Source organism: Heterocephalus glaber, unplaced genomic scaffold (assembly GCF_053883595.1).
Source record: "Heterocephalus glaber isolate CG9 unplaced genomic scaffold, H.glaber_assembly_v1.0 deba00001571, whole genome shotgun sequence".
Taxonomy (NCBI): Eukaryota; Metazoa; Chordata; class Mammalia; order Rodentia; family Bathyergidae; genus Heterocephalus; species Heterocephalus glaber.
In genome coordinates, this window is record NW_028258356.1 from 11,158,730 (window position 1) to 11,185,426 (window position 26,697).

The following is a 26,697-nucleotide window of genomic DNA, read 5'->3' on the forward strand; positions in this document are numbered from 1 at the left end:
TTAACCATTTTGATTTTGATAAATTACAATTTGATGTCTTTACTCATTAATGTTTATTCTTTATAACATGGAACAGGCAGGGATTTAGTATTATGTTTGAAAAAAGCGAGCATATTCTTGGCAAATGCTTTCTTCATCAGATTTATGAAGTCATGTAGAGAAAATATGTGGGTTGGGGATACAATGTTACATTATCTTGTTTATTTTCTATCTCCAAGTTCCTTCCTAAAATTCAGTTTACATCAGAGACTGGAGAGATTTGGGGACACTCCCAAATTTTGTAAAATGAGACAGCTCTACCACCCAAATCTAACCCTTTCAAGAAGGGGAGGGAGACCTTTTAACTGTTAAACCAAGAAAGACCTCTTTGATAAAGTGATGGAAATCAGGAGGAAAACACCAGCTCTCTCTTGGCAAAGGCTTGTTCGGGTTGCCTAGGGACCTCTAACCATACAAGTTCTTTTTGTTTTCTTCCAGAAATGAGTTTAATGAAAATCGACAGAAAAGAGCTCTTTTAGCAGCACAGGTAGGTTATGTCTCAGAGGGAGAGGGAAGCAGAGAAATAACCCATTCTTCTTTGGACTCCGCTTTCACTCCAACAATGAGACCTTTGTGGAGGGGAGAAAAATGCTAGAAACGAGACAGGAAGGAGGAGAAGTGGCAAAGTAAATGCTCTGCTGTCTTTTTGCAACCTTCAAGTTCTTGTTCCTTTCACATCAACCTGTTCACAGAGTGGAATACTTTTTTTGTGTGTGCTGTTTATCTTATGTATCTACTGACAGGCTCGAAGAACTTACGGAAGATTTAATCCCATCTACTTGCTAAAAAATTCAAATTGGTTTAGAAATTAAGCATGATATTCTTTAGGACAATAGCAATAAAAAATATATGTGAGAAGGGGCTGAGATAGGTGGAAATGATATGAGTTAAATGCTGCAGAAGGGCATCAGATATGTATTCTGGTGTCCTGAGAGACAGCGTTCATGTTTTCTGAAAAAATAGAAATTATGAGCATCTCTGAAGAGGTATGAAAGGCAGAATGGCATTGAATTTGAGGAGACTTTCCCCCTGGTTTCTTTTATATAAAGAATATTGGATAGCATATATTCCTGGAATATTCAAATGAATGGGTTTTAGAAAATATTTCTGTATGAAAGATAGATGGCAATATAGAAAATTCTAACTTAGTAGAGTTATTTTTTAGCAAGTAATATGTTTTGAACGTTCATATGACAAACAACATAAATATTTAAGTAAGCTTTTGACAAATGCTGAAGTGCAAATAATTTCTACTAGTATTTTCTAATGGATGCCTGAATTTGTATATTTTATGGTGTAAACTGAAGAGAATTGGTACATGAATGGAAGACAGATTTGATATGCTACTTTGATAGTTTAGAAGACAGAAATAATTCTCATCAAGAGTGGAGATCTTTTTTTGTACAAGAATGGAAAAGGATTTTATGTGGAATAGAAACAAGATTTTTCATTTTAAAAGAGACTGTTTTATGCGCATAGGAACTTATGCATCATATGATATGGTTAAAGTAATTTTCTCTGAGAAACTATAAATATGTTGCTAATAGAACATATTAACCAAAAAAAAGACCCATCTGCATGATTTATCAGAAAATCTGATTTTGAGAAAAGCACATTCTGGTGGACCCACTAGACTGAGGAACCTGTTAAATACACACCAAACGTATTGCATAAAGTGCCTTATTGGATGAGATTAGCCTACTGTGGATTTAGGTATTTTTAGGATGTATATACTTTACCCTAAAAGACTAAGAGTAATACCTCTCTTCTGTTACTAAATGAGGAATTTACTTACCTTGCCTTGACTTCCATTTTAGAATAAAAGCCAGGAAGCTTGCACCTCTACTTCTTGTAGCTAGGGAACATGTGCCAAATTTCTATGAAAAAATTCATATGGACAAATTTATATAAAAATTTTAAAAAGAAATGTTAAAGGACAGTGAGGTTTAAACATACACAGAGTTGTTTAGAATGGGAGTACTGTGTGTGATAAAACCATTCACTTGAACAGATTGACTCCCCTGCTGTAAGAAAACAGCATCAACAGATAGATAACTGTGCAAGTAAGGACTCAGAAATATATTGGCAATGAGATGAGCAAGGAATGGATAGGTACAGTCTACCAGAAACGGTGTATGTATGTGTCACAGTGATTTCCTGCCTGAGGACTATATTTGTCTGAGCTGCTCACTCATCTGTGGAGATGAAATTGGGAAGGAGGAAAAATAGCTGTCCTCTCTTATTAGTTATGCTGTGGAAAGACAAAGGTTTTTGCATCTGTATTCCATTTCAACAACTCTTCACCTGAAAGCAAGCACTGAATCATACCCTAGATTTAGGTGCAGGTTATTTTTCAGGGAAGCACATAAAGGAGGGTTAGACAAAAGTGGGAGGAGGAAGGTTGAAAATCCTTGTTTGGGGACTCTATGAGGAATTGTGCAGCATGTGTCCTACAATCATTTCTGCAAGAGATGGAAAAGCTGGAATATTTATCTATTAATCCTTGTTTCTCACTGGGCAAAAGAGGCCTCTGGAGGGCAACAAAGATACTTCCTGTCATTTGTCCTGCTTGGACTTCGCCCTGAGGCAGATATGGAAAAAAGTGAGGCTTGAGGTTGGAGGCTTTTAAAGTACACAGAAACTCAAATGAATTCTGAGGTGAACTCAAGGAGGGCTGAAAAGGGCATCAATAGTCTGCTCCGGTCATGGCTTTAAACACGCCCGGCAGGCAGATGCTCATTTGGACAATGTCCTTTTCCAGTTCAGCTGGAATTTGTTGCTGACACACCAGAATCGTGCTAGAGATATAAACAAGAATAGCAGTGTTTATTATCTAGAAACTCCAGATCTAGTAGAAATAAGCCTATGAAGAAGTCATTTCTGTGTATCTGGTTCACTGAGTAAGATACCAATTATTTGCCATCATCTATGTGACATAAAAATAAAAATGGTCCCAATTATCAATGTAAGATGCCATTCTAAGGTCAGATATATTTTAAAAACAAGCTGAGTGTCATGTCTTTGTGTTGGTGCAGTGTGTTGTGATGCTGGGTAAATAGGATAGATGCTGGGGTAAACAGGAAGTGAGTGCCATACGCAGTCACTGTAATTTCCATTAAGGCAGTGGGGGTTAACTGAAGCTGGAAACAAATTATATATTTTACCATGGACTAGTGTCATCCAATGTATTTCATTTTAGTTTTTGCCTAGTAATAAAAACAAGTAGCATGTTTACAACCCTTACTGTATGTCAGGTGCTATTCTTGACATATTGTTACTTTTGTCACTTAATCTTCTCAATTCTGAGGGGCAGTTGCCATTATTCCTTTTTTAATTGGGAAATTGAGACCAAGCAGAATAATTTGTTCAAGGTTACAAGTGAGTATGAGGCAGAGTTGAAGTTGCTATACCTTTTTGATAAACATCAGAGTGGACTGACTGGCTTCCGCCAAAGGGATCCCCATAAATCATTACAGAGCATAGTAGGAGGATGTTGGGACCCAATAATATTGATGACTATGTTAGATTTAGGTAACCAGCAACAACATAGTGGATGAAATGATAAGATTTGCTGTCTTGATGGAATCAAAGTCAGACTGTTGGGAGTTTAAAGGCAGAGACAAAGATCAGTAGAGGAGATTGAATAACAAGAATGGTATCTGCAAGCATTGAGAGCCGGAAACAATGAATTGGGAGCTATGGTATGGGGTAAAGAGTTAAGAATGGTGAGACAGTATAACAATAGTTTCATGTGGCGTGGAGTGGGTTTTACTGTTGAAACAAAGTACTGGGGTGGAAAGAAAATGTCAAAATAAAATTGTGCATGTAGGAGGGTGAACAGATTCTGTGGAGAAAGGCCTTTATTCCTCACGTCACATCCTTACCTCCTTTCTTTCTTATCCTTTGTCCTTGTCAGTTTTTCTAACACCATCAACTACTCAATTTGATAATTATGTGGCAAATTTGGGTTGTGTTCTTTTTCCGATGAACATCAAAGTGCTACTGGAAAGGATACACACTCAATTGGCATTGAGTGGGAATAATAATCTATAATTGATTAGTTTCAGTAATCGGCAATTGTTTGCCACTGTCATGAATCTTAAATTTTTGTAAGGGTTGCTTAGATTAACATAAATCTCTTCATTTCCAATTTTTTGTGTAAGGCCCTATATTACACAAGGAAGTGGGTGCTGTTGTTGTAGATGAAGAAACAGGAACTGACAGGTTAGGAAAGCTGCCTAGTAGAAACAATGACAGAACGAGGACTCTAATCCAGGTCTGTTTGATTCTGTAATTCATGCTCATAACCTCTTCTTGGACCTAGCTTAAAAAGAGACACATTTAAGTCTTCTGTGATGAACTTTGAAATGTCAGCCCCTTAGTGCTGAAGGTAACAATCTGACCCTGAAACACCTCAGGTGCTTCTGATAGTGGCGTCTTCATAGTCTGGTGCTCAGGCTGCCAGGGCATCACAGGCTGTTGGTCTGTTAGCCCCATGCATTTCTCCAGACCCACTTGCACCTGGAAATGTCAGAAAATTGCCGTGTCTGCAGGCAAATCAGTCTGTTAATCCAAAGGTTAGAGCCGGCCAGCCTCCTTTCTCAATAGTGTGAGCAGGGGAAGGAGGAAGGGAAATGAGGACAGAGAGCAGAGAAGGCAGATGGCAGTCATGGAAGAGACAAAACAAAGACTTGAAACTCGGTTTTCCAACCTCCAGGCAGAGGAGCCCTTTCTGGCTCATCGTGTTAGACTCCATGATCTAAGGAAATACAAGTCAGCACTGTATAATTTATATATATGGAGTTAATTTCCAGATTTTTATATTTGCATGTTTAACTTGAATTAAACACTTTAACTATTTTGAAGTCCTATTTCTCTCTTTTGAAGATTGAAGCAACTTCTCCTAGATATTTTTTCCATGAAGCTATTAATTGGGGTGAGAGCAAAATAAAAGGTCAGTGCCTATACCTGAGCTTTGTTTTTCTTTTTTCCAAAGATTCCTTTGAAAGATATACTGAATTAGTTCTTTATTGCTTCCATGTACTTCATGGAGGAAACTGAGCTAGGGTAGTAATAATAGTAATAATTTCATTTTGCTTCCTATAGGAATTCAAGTTATTTTTACAAATAACCAGAGATAAACATTTAGACAAAGATTGACCTTGGAAGATATGACTTGCTATCAGAAACCATTTTTTTCTGAACTAGTTACTTGTTCCTTGGTTTCTTGATATCCCTTTTAAAAAAATACCAATTTCTCATTTCCATTAAGCAAAATGCTGACTGTGGTTTAAAATTTATTTTGAATGCTATCTAAAACATAGAAATTCTTATGTTGAGAATAACAATGATCCTCACCAGTTTGGTTTGATTTTATTCTTCCAAGAGAATAAGCAGGAGTGTAAATAAAATTTGTTTATCTAAATATTTAGCTATCTATTCATTAGAAAAGTGTAAGGCTGTGATATAAGATATAAAGATATATGTATCCCTTCATGAAAAACTGATTTTAAATCCATGATATTTCACTTGTATTTGTAGCTTAAATTAAAATAGCTCATTTTTTCTCACTTAGGATTTGCCTAAGATTTATCTATTTTGAAATGTAAAGAGACATCAATGGATATTAAGGTGAAAAAGAATAATAGGATTTGTTCATTTTTTTCTTTGGCAGAACTTTGGGTAAATTATTGATATTAGATAAATGTCTTCCAAGAACTTGACATATTCCAGACAGTATTACTTCTTTAGTAATGCTTTATGGTGACTCAAAGATATTTTGTAGTTCCCCTGATGTGTTACCTAAATCCTTCTTGGTTGAGCTTCAGCAGTTGCCTCTTGTCATCTCTTTAATGGAAGAAAAATTTTCATTGTGAGTCGTTTGCATTTTTAAAAGTCACTTAGGAGATGATGGCAAAATTAAGGTTAGAAATCATAGTTATTTGCTTCCTCTTTATAATGCAATTCTTTGTGGCAATTTTTCTTTCTATGAAAGCAAGAATGTTTTTGGTGGCAATCAGAAATGACTTGGCTTCTGCTTCTTCCATGTTAAGTATTAGGTTTCAAAGTTTGCATCATTTGTAATCTAGCCTGAGGATTAGAGATAAATTCAAATGAAATGTTTAATCATTCTCTTCAAGAGTGGGAGCTTCCTTTTGAGTTTCATACTTTGCCTGATCCCTCAAAGTTAGTGATGGACTCTAGATTTAGTACACTGCCTGCTCCTGGAGGAGCCCATCCGGCGTGCAGTTGCTGCCAAACTCTATCAACGTAATCATCTGTAGCTTGTGTATTTCTGGTTCTTGTCATTGGGGACAGGAGTCCCTACATGGGAACTTGACCTTTCAATTATTCAGGGAAGGCTAACTTTTGCTTTCAGAGTAGTTTGAGATGTAAAAACCTGTCCTTCTTGCTTCACAGCACACATAATGAAATGAACTGGATAGAGATTTGCTGGGTTTAATTCTTCAGCTCCATGAGGCAAGAGTCCAAAGGTTCTGTTTAAATTAATAGTGGTTACAGTTAGTCCAAGCTAGATCCTGACATATTATGTTTATAAGAAGTGATGCATGCCAGAAGATAACTTATTATTTTGTCCCTCAGGTTCTTGTCCTTATGAATGCCTTAACGGAGCTTTCTGTTCTAAGACTGGTACATGTGATTGTCAAATATTTCAGGCTCTTGGGACAAGGTGCCAAATTGGTAAGTTTCAGAGATATTTATGAGAGAGCTATGGGACACTGAAGAGAACATTAAGGCATAATTTGCTACAGTAGTGTTTATCCCTTGGGAGTTGGAACAATTGTATTGTGTATTAACTACGAGGTTCAGAATTCATTTTTAGTAATTTGAGGTAATTTAGAAACACTGAGAAAGAAAGTAGCTATGCCCACTTTCCCTTTTCTTTGATGGTGATTATTTCTTCAGGTATTTTTCCACTTTATATACTACTAGCTCATTACGATCTGGTTCTTACTCATTTCTTTTTTAGTTTGTAAATTACATCCATTATTTGGAGCCATGGATTCTTTTTGACTTTGAATTAATTGGGTATTGTGCACATAAAATAGAAATAGTACTGAGACTTCTTCAAGGACAGAAGAGTTTTTTTTCTTTTAAATATTTTTGTCTATAGTGTGTAAGATAGGATCTTCCGTTGCAATGATGGACAAATATTCATTTGTGTACTCAGTAGTCATTGAGCATGTACTGGACCAGCCTTGGCACTACCAGACACCTTGGGGAATGAGATAGACATGTTCCTGCCTTCTTGAGGTTTCAGTCCAGACAAGGGAACCTATACGCAATAGATACATAATAAATAAGCTTGTGATGTGCGCTATAAAGAAAAGTACAAGATGCCATAAAAATATGCCCTGGGAGTAATGTGTACCATCTGGAAAGACTTTGTCAAAAATGAATCACTGTGTCTTTTCCTGAAAAGGTCAAAGTTGGCCAAAAGAAAATAGATATTCCTATGTTCCCACTTAAATTGGCCACTTAAGTTTTCAATAAATGTAAATAAAAGTTACAAAAAGAAAAGACACCAAAGATTGTCCTTTATCTTTATGCTCTCCATAGAGTTTATGAAAACATTTTACACAAATTGAGTGCTCAGTAAATGTTATTGATTTCTACATTATGCTGAAGCGAATTGTCCAGAAAATAAAAATTAAAGAGCGGGTTATCTGCAAGGGTAGGCATGATGATATAGGGGATGAAGTTGTCTGATTTAAGATGAATAGTGCTTGAAATCTGGCCAGGTTGATGTCATGATCTCCTAAATTCCAGTAACATTGAATGACTAATGCTCTCCAACCTCAGTTCCCAGACATAGAAATGTGACTTTTGTCACTATTTTTCTCTTTGTATATCATAAGGATATTTTTGAAAGAATCATGGAGACTGGAACTCTTTAATGCCTCCTATTGTGATTTTTTTTAATACTTGGTGACATTATTTTTCTTTTCTGAGCTCCTTATTTGTTTTATTATCATAACCTTCTTTTTATTTGTCATTTTCCCTACTTTTTCTTTCTCCTAGAGTCTTTCTTTGGAAGCAAAACTTAAGGAAGTCTCTATGATAAATCCTTTCTTTACAAAGTCTGGAGACCCTGTTTTGCTTCAAGGAGTTTGATAGTTTCGAGAGCACCTGGCAATTTCCTGCTAGGTATTTCTTCCTGTGATGTAGACCACCAAAGAAAATATTTATGTCGATGAAAATTAGAAGATCCTACTGTGTCTGAATATTACTAGAAATGGGTGTCATTTGTTTTATTACACTAAACATCATCTTATTTTTTTTCAGTCCCAAACATGGGCAGTGGAAGAGATGGGATTTGCAAAACTTGGGGACAGTATCATTTTGAAACATTTGATGGTATATACTATTACTTCCCAGGAAACTGTTCATATATTTTTGCAAAGGATTGTGGTGATTTGGAGCCTCGTTATACAGTATGGGTAGGTGATGCTTGGATATAAGTAAATTAAAATTTATTTCTAGAAAAGTGTGTATTTAACAGTTACTGGACAAATACTGGAAAATAGATAATAATTACAGAAAAAATGCTTAGGACCTTGATTTAATGGAATGAAGCAAATTTATGGCTAATTGTGTAGTAATTCTATTGAGATGAATATGCTTCATAGATGAAGCATAGTAAATAAAAATGGAATTTGAGTCCATGTTAGGAATCTTAATAGGCAATACAGAAGTGACATCATGGATGTCATAATATGAACTCTAGTCAATATCTCTGATCTTGATTTTATTTGATCATTTTGAAGGGAAGAGACATGAGCTCAGGCATAAACCATATTACACTTATTTCTTTATGACATTTCTATTGAGACGCCAACGTGTTTTGATTTTTTAAAAAGAAGCACCTATGGGTTGGGGGTATAGCTCAGTAGTACAATATATGCTTGACATATACAAAGCCATTGGTTTGACCTGCAGTACAAATAAAGTAAAATAAAATTAAATTAAATGGCACCTTTGGCACCAACTGACATTTATGAAATGGAGAACATGAATTACACAATCTCTAGGTAGACATACTATTTGACTGAACTGAGAGAGTTAGATCTTAATTATAGAGTTCCTGATTCAAATGAATTTGTAAGAGACACCTTAAAATGCAAGCTGTAGAGTGGCTGTAGTTGAAATAAGAAAGTCAGGGAGTTCTTTTCCTGCCCACTGTGTTGCTTTGAATTTCTGTGCACAATCAGGAGACTGCTATACTATCCTGCTTAAAAGCTAAAGCTCTCTATGGCCAATATGTGTTTGAATCTGCTTTTTCTTTTAAAGTACCATGGAGTTACCTAAGAGCTCCCCCTGTTAGGTGATGCAAATGTTAAAACTAGGACTTTTTTCAGATTTGTGGCAGAGAAAAGTAATGAGGTATATTGAAAGCTAACATATAGGGGGTAGGAATAAGAAATTAGGGGGCTCTTTAGATAGGGAGTGGATGGCTCCTCCTCAGTGCTTACAGGGCACCTGCTGCTTTTCATTGTTGTTTACTTCTCCATTCTCTCACTAGCATTGTCACTTGTACTGCTTTGACGTTCTCATTGAAATGATCTTGTCCAGTATCTTACTCTTTTGAGGACTAAAGTGTCACCTAGATAAACCATCCTTTGTTAATAACACAATGCTCAATTATGTCTCTAGAGTTAATAGATATTGTTTCTACTTGGTCCCATTTTCAGTGAAGAACTTTGCTTTCAAATTGATGAATCTGTTTACCTTAAATGTCTTCTTTATCGAATTTTAAAAGTAGTCGGCTTCTTTTATAGAAAATTTAGAAATTCAGTCTAAAAATAATATTAAGATTATGAGTCAAGAGTTGCCATTGCTAACGTCTTCATAGATTTCCTTCCAGGATTTTTTTTCCTCTGGATTTTATGCATATTTATAAGATTGAAATTATACTATGTGTAATTTTCTGTCCCACATTTTTATTTAACATTATATCAAGAAGTTTCTCCCATGTCAAATACTCTCCAGAAACGTGAATTTTATTAGCTGTGTTAGTTCCAAACCATGAATACTCAAATAATTTAATAATATTCTATTTTGGAAATTTAAACTTTTAAAAATCTGCATTTTACTCTTTAATTTAGGAAACATGGAGATAGACCTTTTGCAAATGGGAAGGGGACTAAGATGGAACAGGGAAGGAGGGAGGGGGAAAGAGATGTAAAAAAGTGTAAAAGAAATTAAGTGTGTTATCTACCAACTTTCCACAATAAATGTAATAATGTACTGCAAAAAAATCAGTATTTTAAAAAGATACATTGATAAATATCTTCATATATTTTATTGTTAATACTACTGATTTTTCATTAAACTAGATTTAATTTTTATGAAAATAATGCATGTATACAATTTGAAAGACTTCCTCAAGGCACATACAGCAAAAGAACAGCCCTGTCTTCCTTCGTGCCTCATGTCAGTTGAAGTCTGGCTCTCCAGAGACAACTATTCCAACCTTTTTAGCTGCTCTTTCTGAATTTTATATTACGAAAAAATGCTATCATTTCTTTATTTTTGAAAATTAGAACTTATTTATTAACTTCCTAAGACAAAAGATGAAGAATCATCTTAATTACACCATATTTCATGCTTAGTCACACACACACGAACACACACACACGCGCGCGCACACACACACACGAACGAATACATTATATCTCGTCTCTTTTCCTCTTCCTTATTACTATTTTTGGTTAAGATGACTTGCAGTTTTTACATTATTGTCACTATATAGATATTTTTTAGAGCTGACCCCAATAGGTTATATGATTGCATTTCTCTTACATTTTCCTAGGGTAAAGAATTTTATCCTCCTTGTTTTTGGTTTGCTACTTTTTCTTTGCTCCAGTCACTAAATTTTTCCCTCCAAATCTCTATCTATAAAACTTCTTGATTATTGCAATATCTCTGTTCCTCTTTCCCCATGAAACATCTGTTCTTTGATTCTTCCTTCCTGTGTGGTTTGATCAAGGCTGGCTGCCTTCAAGGCCTACTATGTACCTAGCACTTGGGATTTCTTTCCATTGTCCTTCTGGAAAATTTTGGTCTTCTGCCTCCTGCATTGGCTTTCCTGTTTCTTGGATCTTAGCAAGTGGCTAGTGATCTGGGAACTTTGGCCAGGCTTGAGAGATAGTGTCTAAAAATGTACTGATACTCAGAGCATAGAGCCAGTATGGTTTGTAGTGGTAATTGAACAGGTACTCATTTCCTCTTTGTTTATATTTTCATTGACTAGATTACAAGTTGCTTTCTGGAAAGGGATGACACTTTCATGGAAAATTGTGCCTGGAAGGGACAATTCTGAAACATTGATTATAATTTGGAAGACATTTTCAGAATTAAAAAAAAAAAAGTATGCTGGCTGTGGTGGTGCATGCCTGTAATCCCAGCACTCAAGAGGCTGAGGCAGAAGGATCTCTGAGAGTTCAAGGCAAGCCTAGGCTACATAGTGAGTTCAGGCAAAGGGAGACCCTGCCTCAAAAAACAAAAAAAAATTATTAGTACATGTCACAGTACATGCATTTTACAATCATCTTGGGGAATGAGTACATGTACGTAATACAGCTTGTTTTTTTTTTTTGGAATTCCCTTCTCTCCCCTCTTCCTCCCTCCTCCCACTTTCAGAACTTTGAAGTTCAATTCACTTTTCTGATCATTTTACATATAACCTTTCCCCCTCTGCTCTTAAAAAAAATCTTAGATTTTTTAAACTCCAGAATTCTGGGATTTTCGTGATTATGTGAGAGCCCTTCTCTCTCTCTCTCTCTCTCTCTCTCTCCCCCTCCCCCCCTTCCTTCCTTCCTTCCTGCCTTCTTTCCTTCTTTCTTTTTTTGTGCTGGTACTTTAATGGGTCCCTCTCAAGCTTTGCAGTTCCTTCAGTTTTGCAACAATATTTCTTTCCTAATTTCCTCTCTTCTTCTTTTTAAGAAATTCTATTGCTTATATTTTAGAACTCCTGAACTGAGTTGTCCTTAACTTTGTTGCTGATTCTTGCTTTTTTGGTCCTACATTTTGGGATATTTCTTTCCAACTCTTAGATATTTATCTCCCAACCTTTCTATTTCTGTTATAAATTTATCCTATCACTGCTGTCAATATTTAATTATTTACCTTTAGTCCTAGACTTTCCTTTTAGTCTTATTTTATGGATGGCACATACTCACTTTTCTCGCTAAGATATTAGTTATGACCTTTGTAAGTTTATTTTCTGAATTATTTTTTATTTTGATTTTGATGTATTGTTTGATTTTGATTTTTGACTTTTTCCTTTTTGCTTATTTGGTCTGCTTTTCATGTTGGAGACTTTTATGAAATGATTAATGATTCATGACTATCTGTTCACATTTGAGAATTGAACTCTCATAGCTGATTGAAACTCTTAATATGTGGAAGAGTATTGTTTAGACAATGTGAGACTGAGCAGGGATCATCCAGTTTCATTAGGTAAAAGCCCAAACATTAGTGTGTCTATGTCTTTTTTCCATTTGTTCTTCCAACGAAGAAGCCTCCAACTTTCTGCCTCGGGTCAGATTCTGCATTCCTGGATATTGAGAACACTTTTTTTCATACTTCCTTTTCAGGATTTTATACTTCATATTCCATTTTCCTGTAATGGGCTGCTAGATTTCCCATTTGGCATGTTATCATAAGCAATCTTTACCAGAATCTCACCACCTCAGAAAGCGGCCACTCAATCTAAATTTTCCCACCAGGCCTTGACGTATACAATCTGTCTATCTCCTTTCCCTGAATATTTTTCCTTAACATCATATATCAAATAATGCATTTTAGCTATATTTAGTTATATTTTAAACTGCCTTTCTGTAATGAGATACATACTTTTTGAAGGAAAATATTTTTGTCTGTTTTGTTAATTTCTATATCTCCAGGATCTAGAATAGTGCCTAGTACACAATAGGTGAATAACAAAATTTACTGATCAAACATTAAATTCAGATATTAGATTGCTACAGTCTTTAAAATCTGTCTCATTATTGGTGATTTTTCTCACTGGTTTTATGTTTCAAATTTCATTATAATTTATAGATATCTATCTTTTATATATAATCTTTGTTCCAGTTATTTATGGTTTTATTATTTATACTCTACTACTTTGGACCTTCTGAAATTAATTCTGATATGAGAATCTAACATTCATTTTTCTCATTTCTTCTTTTTTTCCTCTACACTTATTATCTTCCTTTCTTTATTTTTCTTTTTACTAGCAAACCAAATTTCTCACCATTATTCCCTAAAATGCCTGGAAATAAAAACAAATAAAATCAATTTTACTTGAGTGACATCATGATCAATTAAAAGTGTTGCTTGGTATAGTGTGCTCTGTTTGAAGCTCTGTCTTATTATTCTGTAACATGTAAAAAATATGAGCATAAATATTATGAATATATATGTGGTGTTCTACACTTTTCCTATCAGAACCATTTTTTTCCCAATATATATCATGTAACTTCAGAATATTAATGTGTAACATGTGGAGATTTGGATCAGTTTAAAAATATGCTGAATTGACTGGTATTTTTAAGATGTTGACTCTATCAATTTCTGAGGTAAATATTTTTTTTTCTTTCGAAAATCCTAAATGTGTACCTAACTTTCTATGTAGTGTTGTGAGACTAAGGGCACTATAGAACCGTAAACATATGTTGTAAGTTTATTGTATTTTATTTTATTTTTGGTACTGGGGATCGAACTCAGGACCTTGTGCTTGCAAGGCAGGTGCCAGAACCACTGAGCTAAATCCCTGGCCCTTTTATGTTTTAATTTTAGAAACCCAAGTGGATATTAGATAATTGTGTTTGGTCTTGCTTCCTATGTTTTCTTTTGTTTTTTCTACTTCAAAGGTTCATAATAGCCCCAAATGCTTTGGTTCAGTGTATTCTTGTTATCGCGCAATCAGCTTATTCTTTTCAAACCAAGAGGAAATTCGAATTTATGGTCATGAAATTAAAAAGGATGGAATCAGGTAAGATATGCTGAATAATATAATAAAAATAACATCATGAGTTAAAAGAATTTTCAAGTATCTCAGACTGACAGTGAATTGTGGAGAATAGTAAAGCTTTCTTCAACAGTAGTCTGAAAGTTTTATCACCTAGATAGCAAAACATAAGTAGATTCTGAGGCCAACCAAGTGGTCAGGAATCTAACCAGGTTCACCGTCCTAATCATTGTGCAGGATACAAATGCGTTTATAGCAGTAGAAATAAGTTATCATTTTCCCCTCAGAAATTCCAGACGTATCTTTATACTTCAACTCTGATGATTTTGCTGTCTTTTTTAAATACTGTTTTTTATTTTTACTTTAAGACAGGATCTTACAAAAATCAATTTAAGTTTGGAAAGGATTCTAGGAGTCATTTCCAAGCTTATGTGAACAAGGTTTGAATGTCCCTTGAGATTTTCCATTGAAGTTCTGAGACTCAGAGCCAGTAAATACCTGGCCTTGTTGAACAGATCAGAGAGGAGCCGATTCTGGCTTCTTATTTGCCAAGAATATAACCTGAGAGTTTTGGGGAAAGGAGATGTTTATATACTTGACAGAAGATTTTATGCATTTTAAACTAGAAATACTGTGGAATAATCTACCTCGCAGTCTCCATAATTATAGAGACACTCAATTTTAAACATTTCCTATTTGAGTTATGCCAGAAAAAGTAAATTGTAAGATGGAAGAATTTTATTCATCATTCAGAATTCTTTATCAGACCTTTGGACCATGGGGATTCTTTCCAATCATGATGTTTTTTCTCAGTTCAGATTGCCTAAGAGGCAGCAAGTAGTAGCAGAAATGGCTTTGGACCAAGCACCAGCTGGGTTTTGTTATAATCTGGCACCAGGAGCTACCCCTCCACCTCTCTGGGCTTATTTTCTTTATCATTTTCTTATAAAAAAGCTTGGCAATTGAATTGAAGATAATATAGTTAAGCCTGTATTTCCTATACATGATTTAATTAGTTAAAGATTCTCTGTATGGGATTTTTTAACAGGCACCCCAAAACTATTATATTTTGTAGAGCAGAGATACCATTCAGATAGATTTTCAAGAATATTAGTTGTGTTAAATGGAAGACATAACATTGAGATTTAATAAGAAGAAAGTATCTCTATGAGGATTTCCAGTTGTATGACAGAAAAAGGGTAATTTTCTTATTATTCAGTAATGCTGTTTATACTAATGCTGTTTCTGGCCTAGGGCCTAACTTGCAGCAAGTGCTAGAGAAATATTTGCCAAAATGCACTCAAACATGTGTGGCTCTGCACAGTAAGCCTTACCTCTCTGGATTTCAGTTCTCTCATCTGAGAAATAAGGGGTTGGGGCACAAATAAGCTCCCGAATGCTTTTTGGCATTAATCTATGTATTCATTTTAGTTTATATTTTAATATTTTCTATTATAAAATAAATTCAGAACTCACTTTATTTTCATTGGAGTTTGTATTAGACTTTTTCGTCTAGCTCTATTGTCCCCTCATTTCGGTAGCATTCTTTTATGTTATAAACTTCAAGATAATCAGTTATCTACCTTTCTTTTCAAAAATTGTATATTTAATTAAATTTACTGTGAAAACCCAAGTGACTAAGTGATCAAAACAAAAAAATTACCCTCAATTAAACTATACTTTCATCAATTAACATCCCATTACTATAAAATATGTTTATAGAACAAGATTCATTTTATTTTTGAGACAAGATCTTGCTATGTAGTTCAGGCTGGCCTTTAACTTGTGGCAATAGCCCTGCTTCAGCCTCCTGAGATAACAGGTGTGGGCCACCACGCTCACCAAGATTCATTTTTTTAAAGTATAATTTAGATTCATTTTGTAAAAGTGTAGTTTTTATAAGCTTACAAACTCAAAGCAAGTGATATTTTTCAATGTTGTTTCTTACTGACTTACTATGAATTCCTCATATTTATAATTTTAATAAGAATATATTTAACTAAGATAATATTTAAGTAGTCTTATTATTTAAACTTTTAGTTATTTTCCTATGTTGATAACTAATTTTATGGAAATATTTCTCTGCAAAAAATTTTGTGGGCTAGGAATGTAGCTGGGGGTAAAAAGCGTTTACATAATATTCATCAGGACTTGTGTTCAATCTCCAGTATTGCAAAGACAAACAAAACAAAACAAAACAAAACAGGGCCAGGGATTTAGTTCAACGGCTCTGCCACCTGACCCACACGCAAGCACAAGGATTCAAGTTTGATCTCCAGTACCGAAAAAACACAACAAAGCAAACACAACCATGAAAATGGTTAGAAATGTTTTATATTGTTTTCTTCTTTAAGGATTATCATTTTTGAGTGCTGTTATGTTTAATTTTATAGTTTGTTTTTTTACATATGGCCGTGTTCTTTCTGGAAAAGAAATCGCCAATTTGAAGTTTTTGAGAGAAATGTATGAATATACCTAATAACCGCCTACCTCATTCACATTAAGGGTTATAATACTATTTTGAAATGGTTGTTTTAATGGAAATGAGTTGTTCTCCAATTTCTTCTAGTGTTAGCACCTGCTTTTTTCTGCACTACTTGTGGATGGGAGGAGAACTGCACCCTTTCATATGCCTTCTAGGTGACTTTGCTTTTAAAATGTTCAATTGTTTATTTATTTATTTTTTTGTACTGGGGATCGAACTCAGGACCTTGCGCTTGTGAGCTGGAGCTGGAGCCACAGAGCTAAACCCCCAGCCCCAATTGTTTAATTTTGATTGCCTTATATCTCCCATTTTCTTTGTATGTACACATGCTTGTCTTAAGTAGAACAATTAGACATTAGATCAGGAATGTAAATGTTCTTTCTAATTCTTGCTTAAATGTGCAAAATTGTATCCAATTTAGAGGTTAAGAATATAATCTCTATGTAGTACTGCATGAAAAAGAATATTACATCCCTGAAAATATTCTTACAACATTAAAATGTAAATTGTAATTAATCATCCCTAGACATTTTTCTTTTAGAAAACAATTACTTGTGCCAAAGTGACATTTTGATCACAGAAGCTCCTATTTTCTTGTAGACACATTGAAAATAAAATCAATATCAGAATTCAAGTGTACTTGCATATTAATTGCTTATTTATATCTCAAAATTATTGAGCAGAATTTTTAGATTATCTATAATTTTCTAAATAAAATCATTTTAAGCTCTCAGTATTCTAAATAGGCAAGGTTGTTTTTCAGATATTAAAAATTACTGATAATTAGCAGGTGAGTATTTTTGGTTGTTTGACAGAAGCATCCATTTGTAAGTATCAACTCCAAATCAGTGTGGGGAAAGTGTAATTTTTGCTGTTTTTAAATTTCAATATTAAAAATTTTCAAAAAGTTTAGATTTCCTATAGGGTGATTGCTTGGAAAATTTCAAAGCAAAGTGTATTCAATAAGTTTGAGCAATAATTCTTTCTTAATTATTATCTGAGTCACTGTAAGAAGAAAATGTATCATCTATATTGACCTTCATCGTAACCCTTACATGGTCTTTGTTCTTTATCCAAGTTTAACATTACCCCAGACAATTGGACAAGTTTTCATTGAGAAATTAGCTGACTACATTCTGGTGAAAACAACTTTTGGCTTTTCATTGGCATGGGATGGAATATCGGGAATTTATCTCAAATTATCTGAGGAGCATAAAGGGAAATCATGTGGCCTATGTGGCACCTACAATGATATTCAATCTGATGATTTCATAATTCAGCAAGGTAAGTGGAGCAGAAGAAATAGATGAGTACTTTCTAAAGACTTCTTCCTTCACTAATCAAACAGTTATTGCCCACAAGACTTGTTGGGGGAAATTCCTGGCTACCACTTGCCTGCTTTGTTGATTTTAATGGAAGTTTGGGTAGAAAAACATTTTGGAAGCCTTTAAAAAAATCTATGAGCCAATTTACATTTGCTAAATCACACACAGCATTTATTCACATAGCAAATATTAACTGAGCATTTGCTTTGTGTCAGGAAGTTGGGCTACATCTGTATTGCTCTAGGAACTTCGGATCATCAGTAAGCAAAACAAACACCCCTCTGTGCTCGGAGTTTATGTTCTAGTGACTCAAATTCTTTCAGATCAAACATGTTTACTTTAGGAAAAAAGGTATTTTTCACGCAGTCTTGATAGAAATAAGTTAAATAACTAACAGACAATAGTTTTGTAAATATAATAAAGTGTGAACAGGATATAAAAGCAGAATAGAACTTGGAAAGGTTTTATAAACTGACTATTAAATCTATTAAATCAGCTATTAAATCTAAGCCATGAAACCTACTTCTGTTATTAGAAATGTAGTCTGTTTCAATTCAAGTACCAGTGTACAATGGTGAAAGAATAAGAGAATTACAGACCATAATCATGATTTAGGTCCAAACATAGAGGTGCAATAAAAAATTTTTTCTTAGTTCCAGCAGGCCTGTCTTTGAATCTAGTTTCAACTCCTACAAATTCTGTAATTTGATCATTTACTCTTTCTGATGTTTGTTTTCTTCATCTTTAAAATAGGGATATATTAATTCTGAACTCACAGGATAGTTAGTAATAATAATTAGACACCTTGCTACTAGTTATAATAATAGTTAATATGAGCATGGAGCTTTATTATTCACAACCCTCTCAATAACCCGAAAGGTGAGTACTATTAATTTTACAAAGAGGATTCAAGGTCATGTGTCCCAGGTAACATAGCTTGTAAATGACTATGTTAGGCTGGATTACAGGTCTGACCAGTTCTCAGTCCTGTGTGTAGATAGGTATGAGGGCAATTGCCGTTGATAGTATAATTTGAAATTGTTTTATTTTTTCATAGAAGTAAGAAGAGTTCTTTTTAATATTTTCTTTTTAATATTTTCTTGTAGTACATTAAAATAAAGAGATTAAAATAAAATTGTAAGAAAAACAAAGTGTATATTTACTACATAATACTTTTTATTTTATGTTACAAAATTAATGGAGATTAATTATCCCTATGTTGTGTTTTAGGGAACAATACAAGGACCACTTAGAGTGTGGTCTCTGGAATCAGACTGTGGGATTCAAATTCTCCTTTGCCATTTATTAAACATCGTAACTTTAATGATATAATAATAGTGTATATATCATAGAGTTGCAAGGATCAAATGAGGTAATCAATGTAAAATACTCAGAGTGCTTGGCACATAGATAACACTCAATACATTTTATTTAATTTATAATCATCTCTAAGTATGCCTCAATAAGACTATAATAGAGCTGAAATAAAAATGGTTCAAAATGTCTTACATAGCTTTAAGAAACCCTTATTAAAATGCAACTATTTTTCCCAAGATGGATAATGCATCATCAAGATTAGTTTACTAGGAGCTGCATTAGAGACCAGGACTCCAAGGAGTCAATTTCCTCATATATAAAATGGAGATAATAATAGTGAACCCGAGAGGTTCCTAGCCTGTGAATATCTAATGAGAAAATGTAAATAAAAGTGCTCAAAAGTGCGTGAGCACAATACAGATGTACAGCATTGGCATCATCATGAAATGGTATTTTGCATCTGGTTAGTATCTGGAGTGAAAGAATTCAAATTTTGAATCTTAAGACTATTAGGACATAAAGTTTTGGAATTAGAACAAGTCAGATAGTCATTATTGTTATTTTTCTTCTGTATCAAAGCTTCATGACAAGAAATATTCAGGCCAGATCTTCGTGTCACAAAAGACTGTATTGGGCATCTTCCCCTCCTAGGACGTCCAGGGAATGTGTATGGAGATAGGATAGAAAACAGCATCTGTTTTTCTTACAGGCAAGGAGGCTGAGCTTAGGAATCTGAGCAAAGGGCCAGAAAGACTTCAATAACCTGGAATACAAACAGTTGTTCACATTGAGATAAGAGAGGCAACAAGCAAAAGGGCATTGGCAGATTAGTAGCAAAGAAGACTGGCAGGAGGCAATTAAACTGGATTATGGTGACTGACTTGGCAGGACTTTGGGAAGTGTGTGGGAGGAGAGAATTTTAAAATTAGAAAAATCTAAGAAAAATTTGTAGGGATTTGAGAAGAAATTACCTTACTATCCTTCTCATATTGTAAAAAATGTAAAAAAAAAGTCTACAGATGATCTGTATTATCTTTAACTTTAAGATGCCTACTTTTAAAAAAAAATTAGGGTGTACTGATTAGATCAATCTTTAGAGAGTTGGATAATTTGAATGCTATGGAATATAACTTCTTAAGAGCAATTAAAACTTTATTTCTTTGTATTCTTACTTATTCTTCAGGGATGACTTCCCAAAGAAATGACTTTTCAGAATTTCTGTGCACATAGGAAGATTTTAATTTGTTGTCTAGTTTAGAATTCTGTTTTTATAATTCATGTTTACGCCTCACTATGCAACAATTTGGAAGTCTTGATTTATATTCATTTATTTCAGGATAATAATTAATAATGCTTCTGCTTCACTATCAAAAGTGTCCCCATATGAACACTAAATTATCCTACGGAGAGGATATTTCATAGGAAGCACTGTAATTTTAGTTTAGAAGGCTCCCAGATCACCAGTAGATATGGATTTAAAGTCTCATGATAAACAACTCTTGTGACTCTTTTATTAATGCATTGTAGTAAAAAAATAACTAACTATGTTGTTCAAAAGCTGAGATTGGAGTGAACTCTAAGGAATTGCCCAGGTTGTTCAGTAGCACTAAAATTTGTGCATAAACATTGAAACAGGGGGTCATTAGGAAATATTTTGTTTTGTTAGACTTTAAAAAGTGATATTTTGAAATAAAATGTGACTATAAATTTACTTAAAATGGACATCATTTGTCCCACTTTTAAATAAGTGTATTAGAGCATGTCCATGCTTTATTCAGCATGTAACACTCCCAACAGTACCAGAGATAATGAAGTAGACCAGACAAATTTGAAAGCTCTAGGATTCTAATTTAATAAATTTTGCAAACTAACTACCCTATATATTTTTATTCACCTATCTAGCAAGTATATTTTAAGCAACCACTATATGCCAGATACTAAATGAGGGCTGTAACAACGGAACAGCTGAGACAATTTCTCTCTGTTCATGTAGTAAAAGATAATAATATTATCGCATATTATAGAAAAAGATTAAATGAATAAAGGGAAAAAATAAAATATAATTTAATTAGTAACCATGAAAAAAGCAGAAAAAGGAGATTAAAGAAACAGCAAGTCATGTTCGGCATTAGTCCAGATCATGTAGAGAAGGCCAACTGAAAAGAGATCTAGATGAAGGAAAATCTGAAGTAAGGGTGGTTTTGAAGGAGGAGGAGAGGGAACAAATGTCCTGGGGTGGGAAGGAGGTTGGGTATTTGAAGAGCATAATAAAGCCAGTATGATTGGAGATAGTCGAAGGAAAATAAGGATGGAAGATACAGGAGGCATTGGGTAGGTTGAGAAGTAGGAGATAGTACAGGTGCCAGGTCATGCAGAGTCTTCCAAGCTACAGTACAATTTGGAATTTTACACTAAAGGAGAAAAGCATTCAGATAGAGACTGAATTTAATAATATTGTCAACATCTGGTAGCAGCGTGCAGTCTTGAGGATATTAGGAAGAGTGGTGCAGCCTTGTTTGAATTTTATTCAGTGGTGTGAGATTGACACCTGTGGTAGCCCTACGACCATGCCCAACTGGGTGGTAGAAGGCGCCCAAAGCTCAATTCTGAAGTCTGTCTTCGGGGTGCTTTGAGATGGCATTTGGTTTGGTTCTGCTACATTCCTGAGATTTGAGACACTCTGTGTCTGAGTGTAGGGCAGAGTTAAGATATGTAGAGCTCCTTACCAGGCCCTGAACTTATTCACAGCTCAGTTGACAAAACAATTTAAATTTGATTTGGAGCTATGAGCTCCAAGTGTTCACACTAAAATATCTGTTGGCTTGCATACGAACTCCTAAATTTTATTCCTAAATATGCTGGGATTGGTTCAGTGTTTTAATACTGGGCTCTTTCTTTTTAGAACCAGTATTCATCATTTTATTTTATTTTCATTAAGTTTATTGGTACATTTTAGGTATACAGTACAGTTACATTCATCATTAGGATCTTGTACCTTTACAAGATGCATCTTGGTTCTTATTTTTCCCCATTCCCCTGCTCTCCCTTTACCCCCTCCTCCCTTCCCTATTTGCAAAGACTTTGTTTCCATTTCTTTCCTTTTCTCATATTTTTTCTTTTCCCTTCTTTTCTTTCCCCTACCCCTCAAACTTCCCCTACTCCTTTAGACCTTTTCTTCCTATTTCACAATACTAATTATACATTTTGATCCTTATTTACACTTTTAGTTTTTCACACCAGAGAAACTATTCGGTATTTACACGTGTGTCCTAATTATTTCACTATTCATAATTTTAGATGAAATTTTTCTTAGTTGTCTCTTCTTACAGTGTCTTTTCCCTCTTTACTGTGTATGTGATTGATTTTTGAAATGTCCCAAAGAGCTTAACAAAAAATTTTTATTGTTGTAGACCCTCAAAATGGAAGTACAACTTTAGTATGGTTCTGACTAATGTCAAATGCACTACAGCTATCCGAAAAACTTCACTGTAAACTTCTATTTGTGTTTCTTAATTTTGTGTGTATTTTCCTCCTTTACAGAAAAACTGAACATTGGCTAGTTAACAGTTTCCTAGTGTGTACAAGGTGTGATAAAATATTATCAATGCTTACATTAAAAAAATAATCACTGTAAGACACATTGCCATTGATCCTTCTGAAAAATACACCCCCATGCTTCTAACATGGTTATAGCATTATTCTTGTCACTTTCTGAAGCAGTTCTGGAAGTCCTATTTTGTGTCTTTAGTTGTGATGTTGTGGCTGCCTCAGTGTCCTCTATTGATCCAAAACATTTACCTTTCACGATCATTGTAACTTGGAGAAGAACCAGACCTAGCATGGTGCCAGATCCCGTGAACAAGGTGAGTGAGGACACACTAATATTTTTGCGAGTTTGTTTTGCTGTTGGGTGGCATTTGGCAGCAACATTCACCATTCCTTTATCACACCTTATGAAGACACTCCCGAAAGAGAACTTCCAGAATTGCTTCAGAAAATGGCAAGAATGATTGGGATAAATGTGTTTGCAAGGTATTTTGAAAGGGATTAATGGTGATTTTTTACTGTAACAAATTTTTAAAATTTAAACATTCAGTGTATATTTTGCTGACTCCTCATATGTTGGACCAGTTCACATTCATTCCTTCTCTGTGTTGTTTCAAATGCAATTTGCCTTTTCTAATGGTACTTTTACTTGGCACTTTGTTCAATTTGTTTTTAATATGTTAAAGTAATGTTACAGTTTGCTATCACATAGGTAATTACAAAGTTTTTGAGTTTAACTTTTTGCCCCGGAAGTTAATGTTGAAGAACAGTGTCTATATTTGTGGAAAAATGATAGATGACAGCTGTCTGTGTGTGTTTGTGTGAAATAGAGGACTACACAGAAGATATTGCTATGTTTGCAAATAGCTGGTCAGTGCAAACACCTGATGACTCCAAATGTGTGCCCACACCCTCAGATTTTCCAAATCCATGCTCCAGTGGAATGCCTGCATTTGAGGTAACTTTGATATGAAAAATTGTGTCATGTGAGGCATGAAGTACACATATGATATCTATTTATTTGGCAGTACATATTTTAAGTGTAGACACAACATAATTAAAATATTAAATCCATGAAATGTAATTGCAGTAGGGGTTAACTTTAAAGTTATTTTGAAAATACTGAATGTGATGATTTTTACAAATGCAGTATTTATCATGAAAATCTGTAGTTAGAAAACCATTGGTTATAATTTAAAAGTATAAATTATTTTCTGTTTCTTGTTAACAACAAAGTCTCACAGAAAGTTAAAAATTGAGATTAGATGTGTACCATTAACCATGTTTTGGTGTCTGGATTCCTTTTACATACAGGCAATCTTCTTCAAGTGTCAGATACTGTTGCAGTTTCCTTTTCTGAGCTGCCATGAATATATTGATCCATATTTATATATTGCCAGCTGTGTTAATGATCTTTGCAAGTAAGTTAAATAATCAGTAATAGCAATATTTTCTTTATGCAAAAAGAGGAAGAAGGTATATTTCTGTAACTTGGACATTTGAGCAATTTGCAAAATGTAACAGGAAATGCAAAATATAAACTGTACTGACAGCTATTAAATGCTTTTGGGATGGCACTTACAACCTGAATATTTTACACAGCAACACGGACAGCATACAGGAACTCTGAAACATTTTGTGCAACTGATCTTGTTCAGAAATTTAGAGCATATGTATATGTATATATGCCTATATATAATATGTACATAATGTTTTTTTCAAAATGTTTGAAATATACAAAATAAAACACATAAGAGTACAGAGGATACTACTTATAATGAAATAGAATTATCAAAATAATAAGAGAAATTAATTTCTAATATATGTGTGCTTTTTAATATATGAGGCATGATCAAAGTATGCAGTGAATGTTTAAATGAAGAAGATTATTACAGTAAAAGACATATTACCATTAATCTCCCTCACATCCTCCACATCCACAAGTTCAGGGCCTAAACTGGTTCACCATGTTTAGACCTATGTCCACGTTTTAGACCTTAGAAAAGCAGAAAGGCTATAGAAAGCTGGCATTTATTTCTATTTCTAACCCTTTGTCCAGAGCTTAGAAACATGGTCACACCTAGATGTAGAAGAGGCTGCCAATGTTGTCTTTGGGTGGACAGTCAAATGCACAGCAAAAGCTTGGGATTCTAATAGTGAAAAAGGGAGGAAGTAGAGGCAAAAAGCAGTCTCTGCCACATCCATTTCACATGAAATTTTATCCCTGAAAATTAATATTGTTTTTTCTTTTGGAACCCTGGTTTCTTAGGCAATTTGAGAAATTGCTTCCTCAAAGGCAAATACAAAAGCAGGATAGAGAAACACACTGTACTGGTTTAAGTTAGTTGACACCTTAATAGTTGTGTTCATGCTAAAGAGGCTGGGTTTGGGAGCAGAAAAGGTATGTAATACTTGAAGAAGGGCATCGGAACTAAGTGGGCATTGAGAGAACAGAAGTGAGAAGCTTCCAGAGTCAGCCTTTTACTTCCTTCAATGTTTCTTTCAGGACTAGACCTACTTACAGTCTCTCTTCCATTCAATAGGAAATAAATGATTGTTTTCATTTCCTGTATTAGAGAACTGAATCACAACAACCCTGTACCATGAAAAAGAAGTGTGAATTGGCTGAACACAGATTAATTTCCTGCTTGGGTTATGATGGTATATTGAATTCAATTCAACACTCATCTTTTGGGTATCTGTTCTGAGCTCAGCATTATGCCACATTTGGAGAAACGGAAATAACTTAGACTGGTCTTTGTCCTAGTAACACATATTCTACTGGGGCAGAGAGTCAGGTCTCCAGCAATAGCACAGTGCTCCAGACGCAAAGAGCTACGGATGTGGAGGAGAATACTGAGTTATCAGGGAGAGCCTGCGAGACTCAATAGAGAGCACATTTGAATTGAAACTTGAAAGAAAATACAGTACAATACCAATCCTTGAAATTTACGTTTTTGCTTCCAAGACTGCCAAACTTAGCAGCAAGGAAATAATTTTAATTTTGACACATTAAAGTCAATTGAATTAGAAACAATTATTATTTAATGTTCATTTTCCTTATTAAAGTTGATATCCAAAATAGAAAAATAAGTTCATTTTCTCCAGATAAATTGGGATAGTAATTTCTTCCCTACCCGATTGTCATGAGTTTTCTTTCTTGCCCAATGTGTCATGAGATGCCACATGTTTATTTGCTTACCATAGTTCCTAGAGTAACGCAGACACTTAATAAATTGTAGGTATTTTAATATTAGTTGCACTGAGTCGAGAAACCTGTGATCACTTACTTTCCTGACTTTCATTACCACCATTAATTGTAGGAAAAATGCACATATTTAAAGTAAATTATGAATTTAATGTCTTTCCAAGAGTTCAACAACTTTTAGTTTATGCTGTTTTTCAAAAACTCTTTGTTTGGAATTTTAGAATTTTTGAGCTTCTGAGGTTTATATGCTCATGTCCTTTCCTCTAAAGCTCAGTTAATTGGACTAGATGAGCTGCATGACTACAATTACAGTTGAAAAGGGGAACAGCAATTTGAGACGATGGCTTTCAAAGTAGAGATACTGAAAATGTTAAGGCTCACAAAATAGAGCATTCTTTAAAGATACTTAACTATTCAGTTTTGAATTTGAATTGGGTTTAGAAACAACCCCACTACCTTGTTATAAACTCATTTATTTTAACAGTGCTTTAGGAATTGGAAGAGCCCACAAGAAGTTATTGTTTGGGAAGCTCCTAAAGTGATTACAATAAGATAATTAGAGATTATTTACTCTTGGCAAGGTTATAAAACTATCAAGATTAGAAAAAGAATTCAAAATCTTCTTTTAAATCTTCAGTGAAATGCTGTTTAATCTTTCAAAGATGTTTTGGAATCGTATTGCAAAGAAGGATGAGGAACCATCAAAATGCTTTTGAGTGCTATCAACTACTGGCAGTGATTTTATTTCAGCTTGTGGACAAGCAAGAGCATGGTGTTT

General features: G+C 34.4%; 1 protein-coding gene across 1 annotated transcript in view; it reads left to right on the plus strand.

The window, feature by feature from the left end:
* Positions 1–480: 480 nt before the first annotated feature.
* LOC101699433 (otogelin-like protein) overlaps positions 481–26,697 on the plus strand; it is a 147,924-nt gene continuing 121,707 nt past the window's right edge. The window contains exons 1-8 of the mRNA XM_087192482.1: positions 481–526; positions 4,927–4,993; positions 6,643–6,741; positions 8,347–8,501; positions 13,941–14,062; positions 17,602–17,807; positions 23,542–23,669; positions 24,026–24,132. Coding sequence (XP_087048608.1) covers positions 8,355–8,501; positions 13,941–14,062; positions 17,602–17,807; positions 23,542–23,669; positions 24,026–24,132 — 710 coding nt within the window. The 5' untranslated portion in view covers positions 481–526; positions 4,927–4,993; positions 6,643–6,741; positions 8,347–8,354. The remainder of the gene's footprint in view (positions 527–4,926; positions 4,994–6,642; positions 6,742–8,346; positions 8,502–13,940; positions 14,063–17,601; positions 17,808–23,541; positions 23,670–24,025; positions 24,133–26,697) is intronic.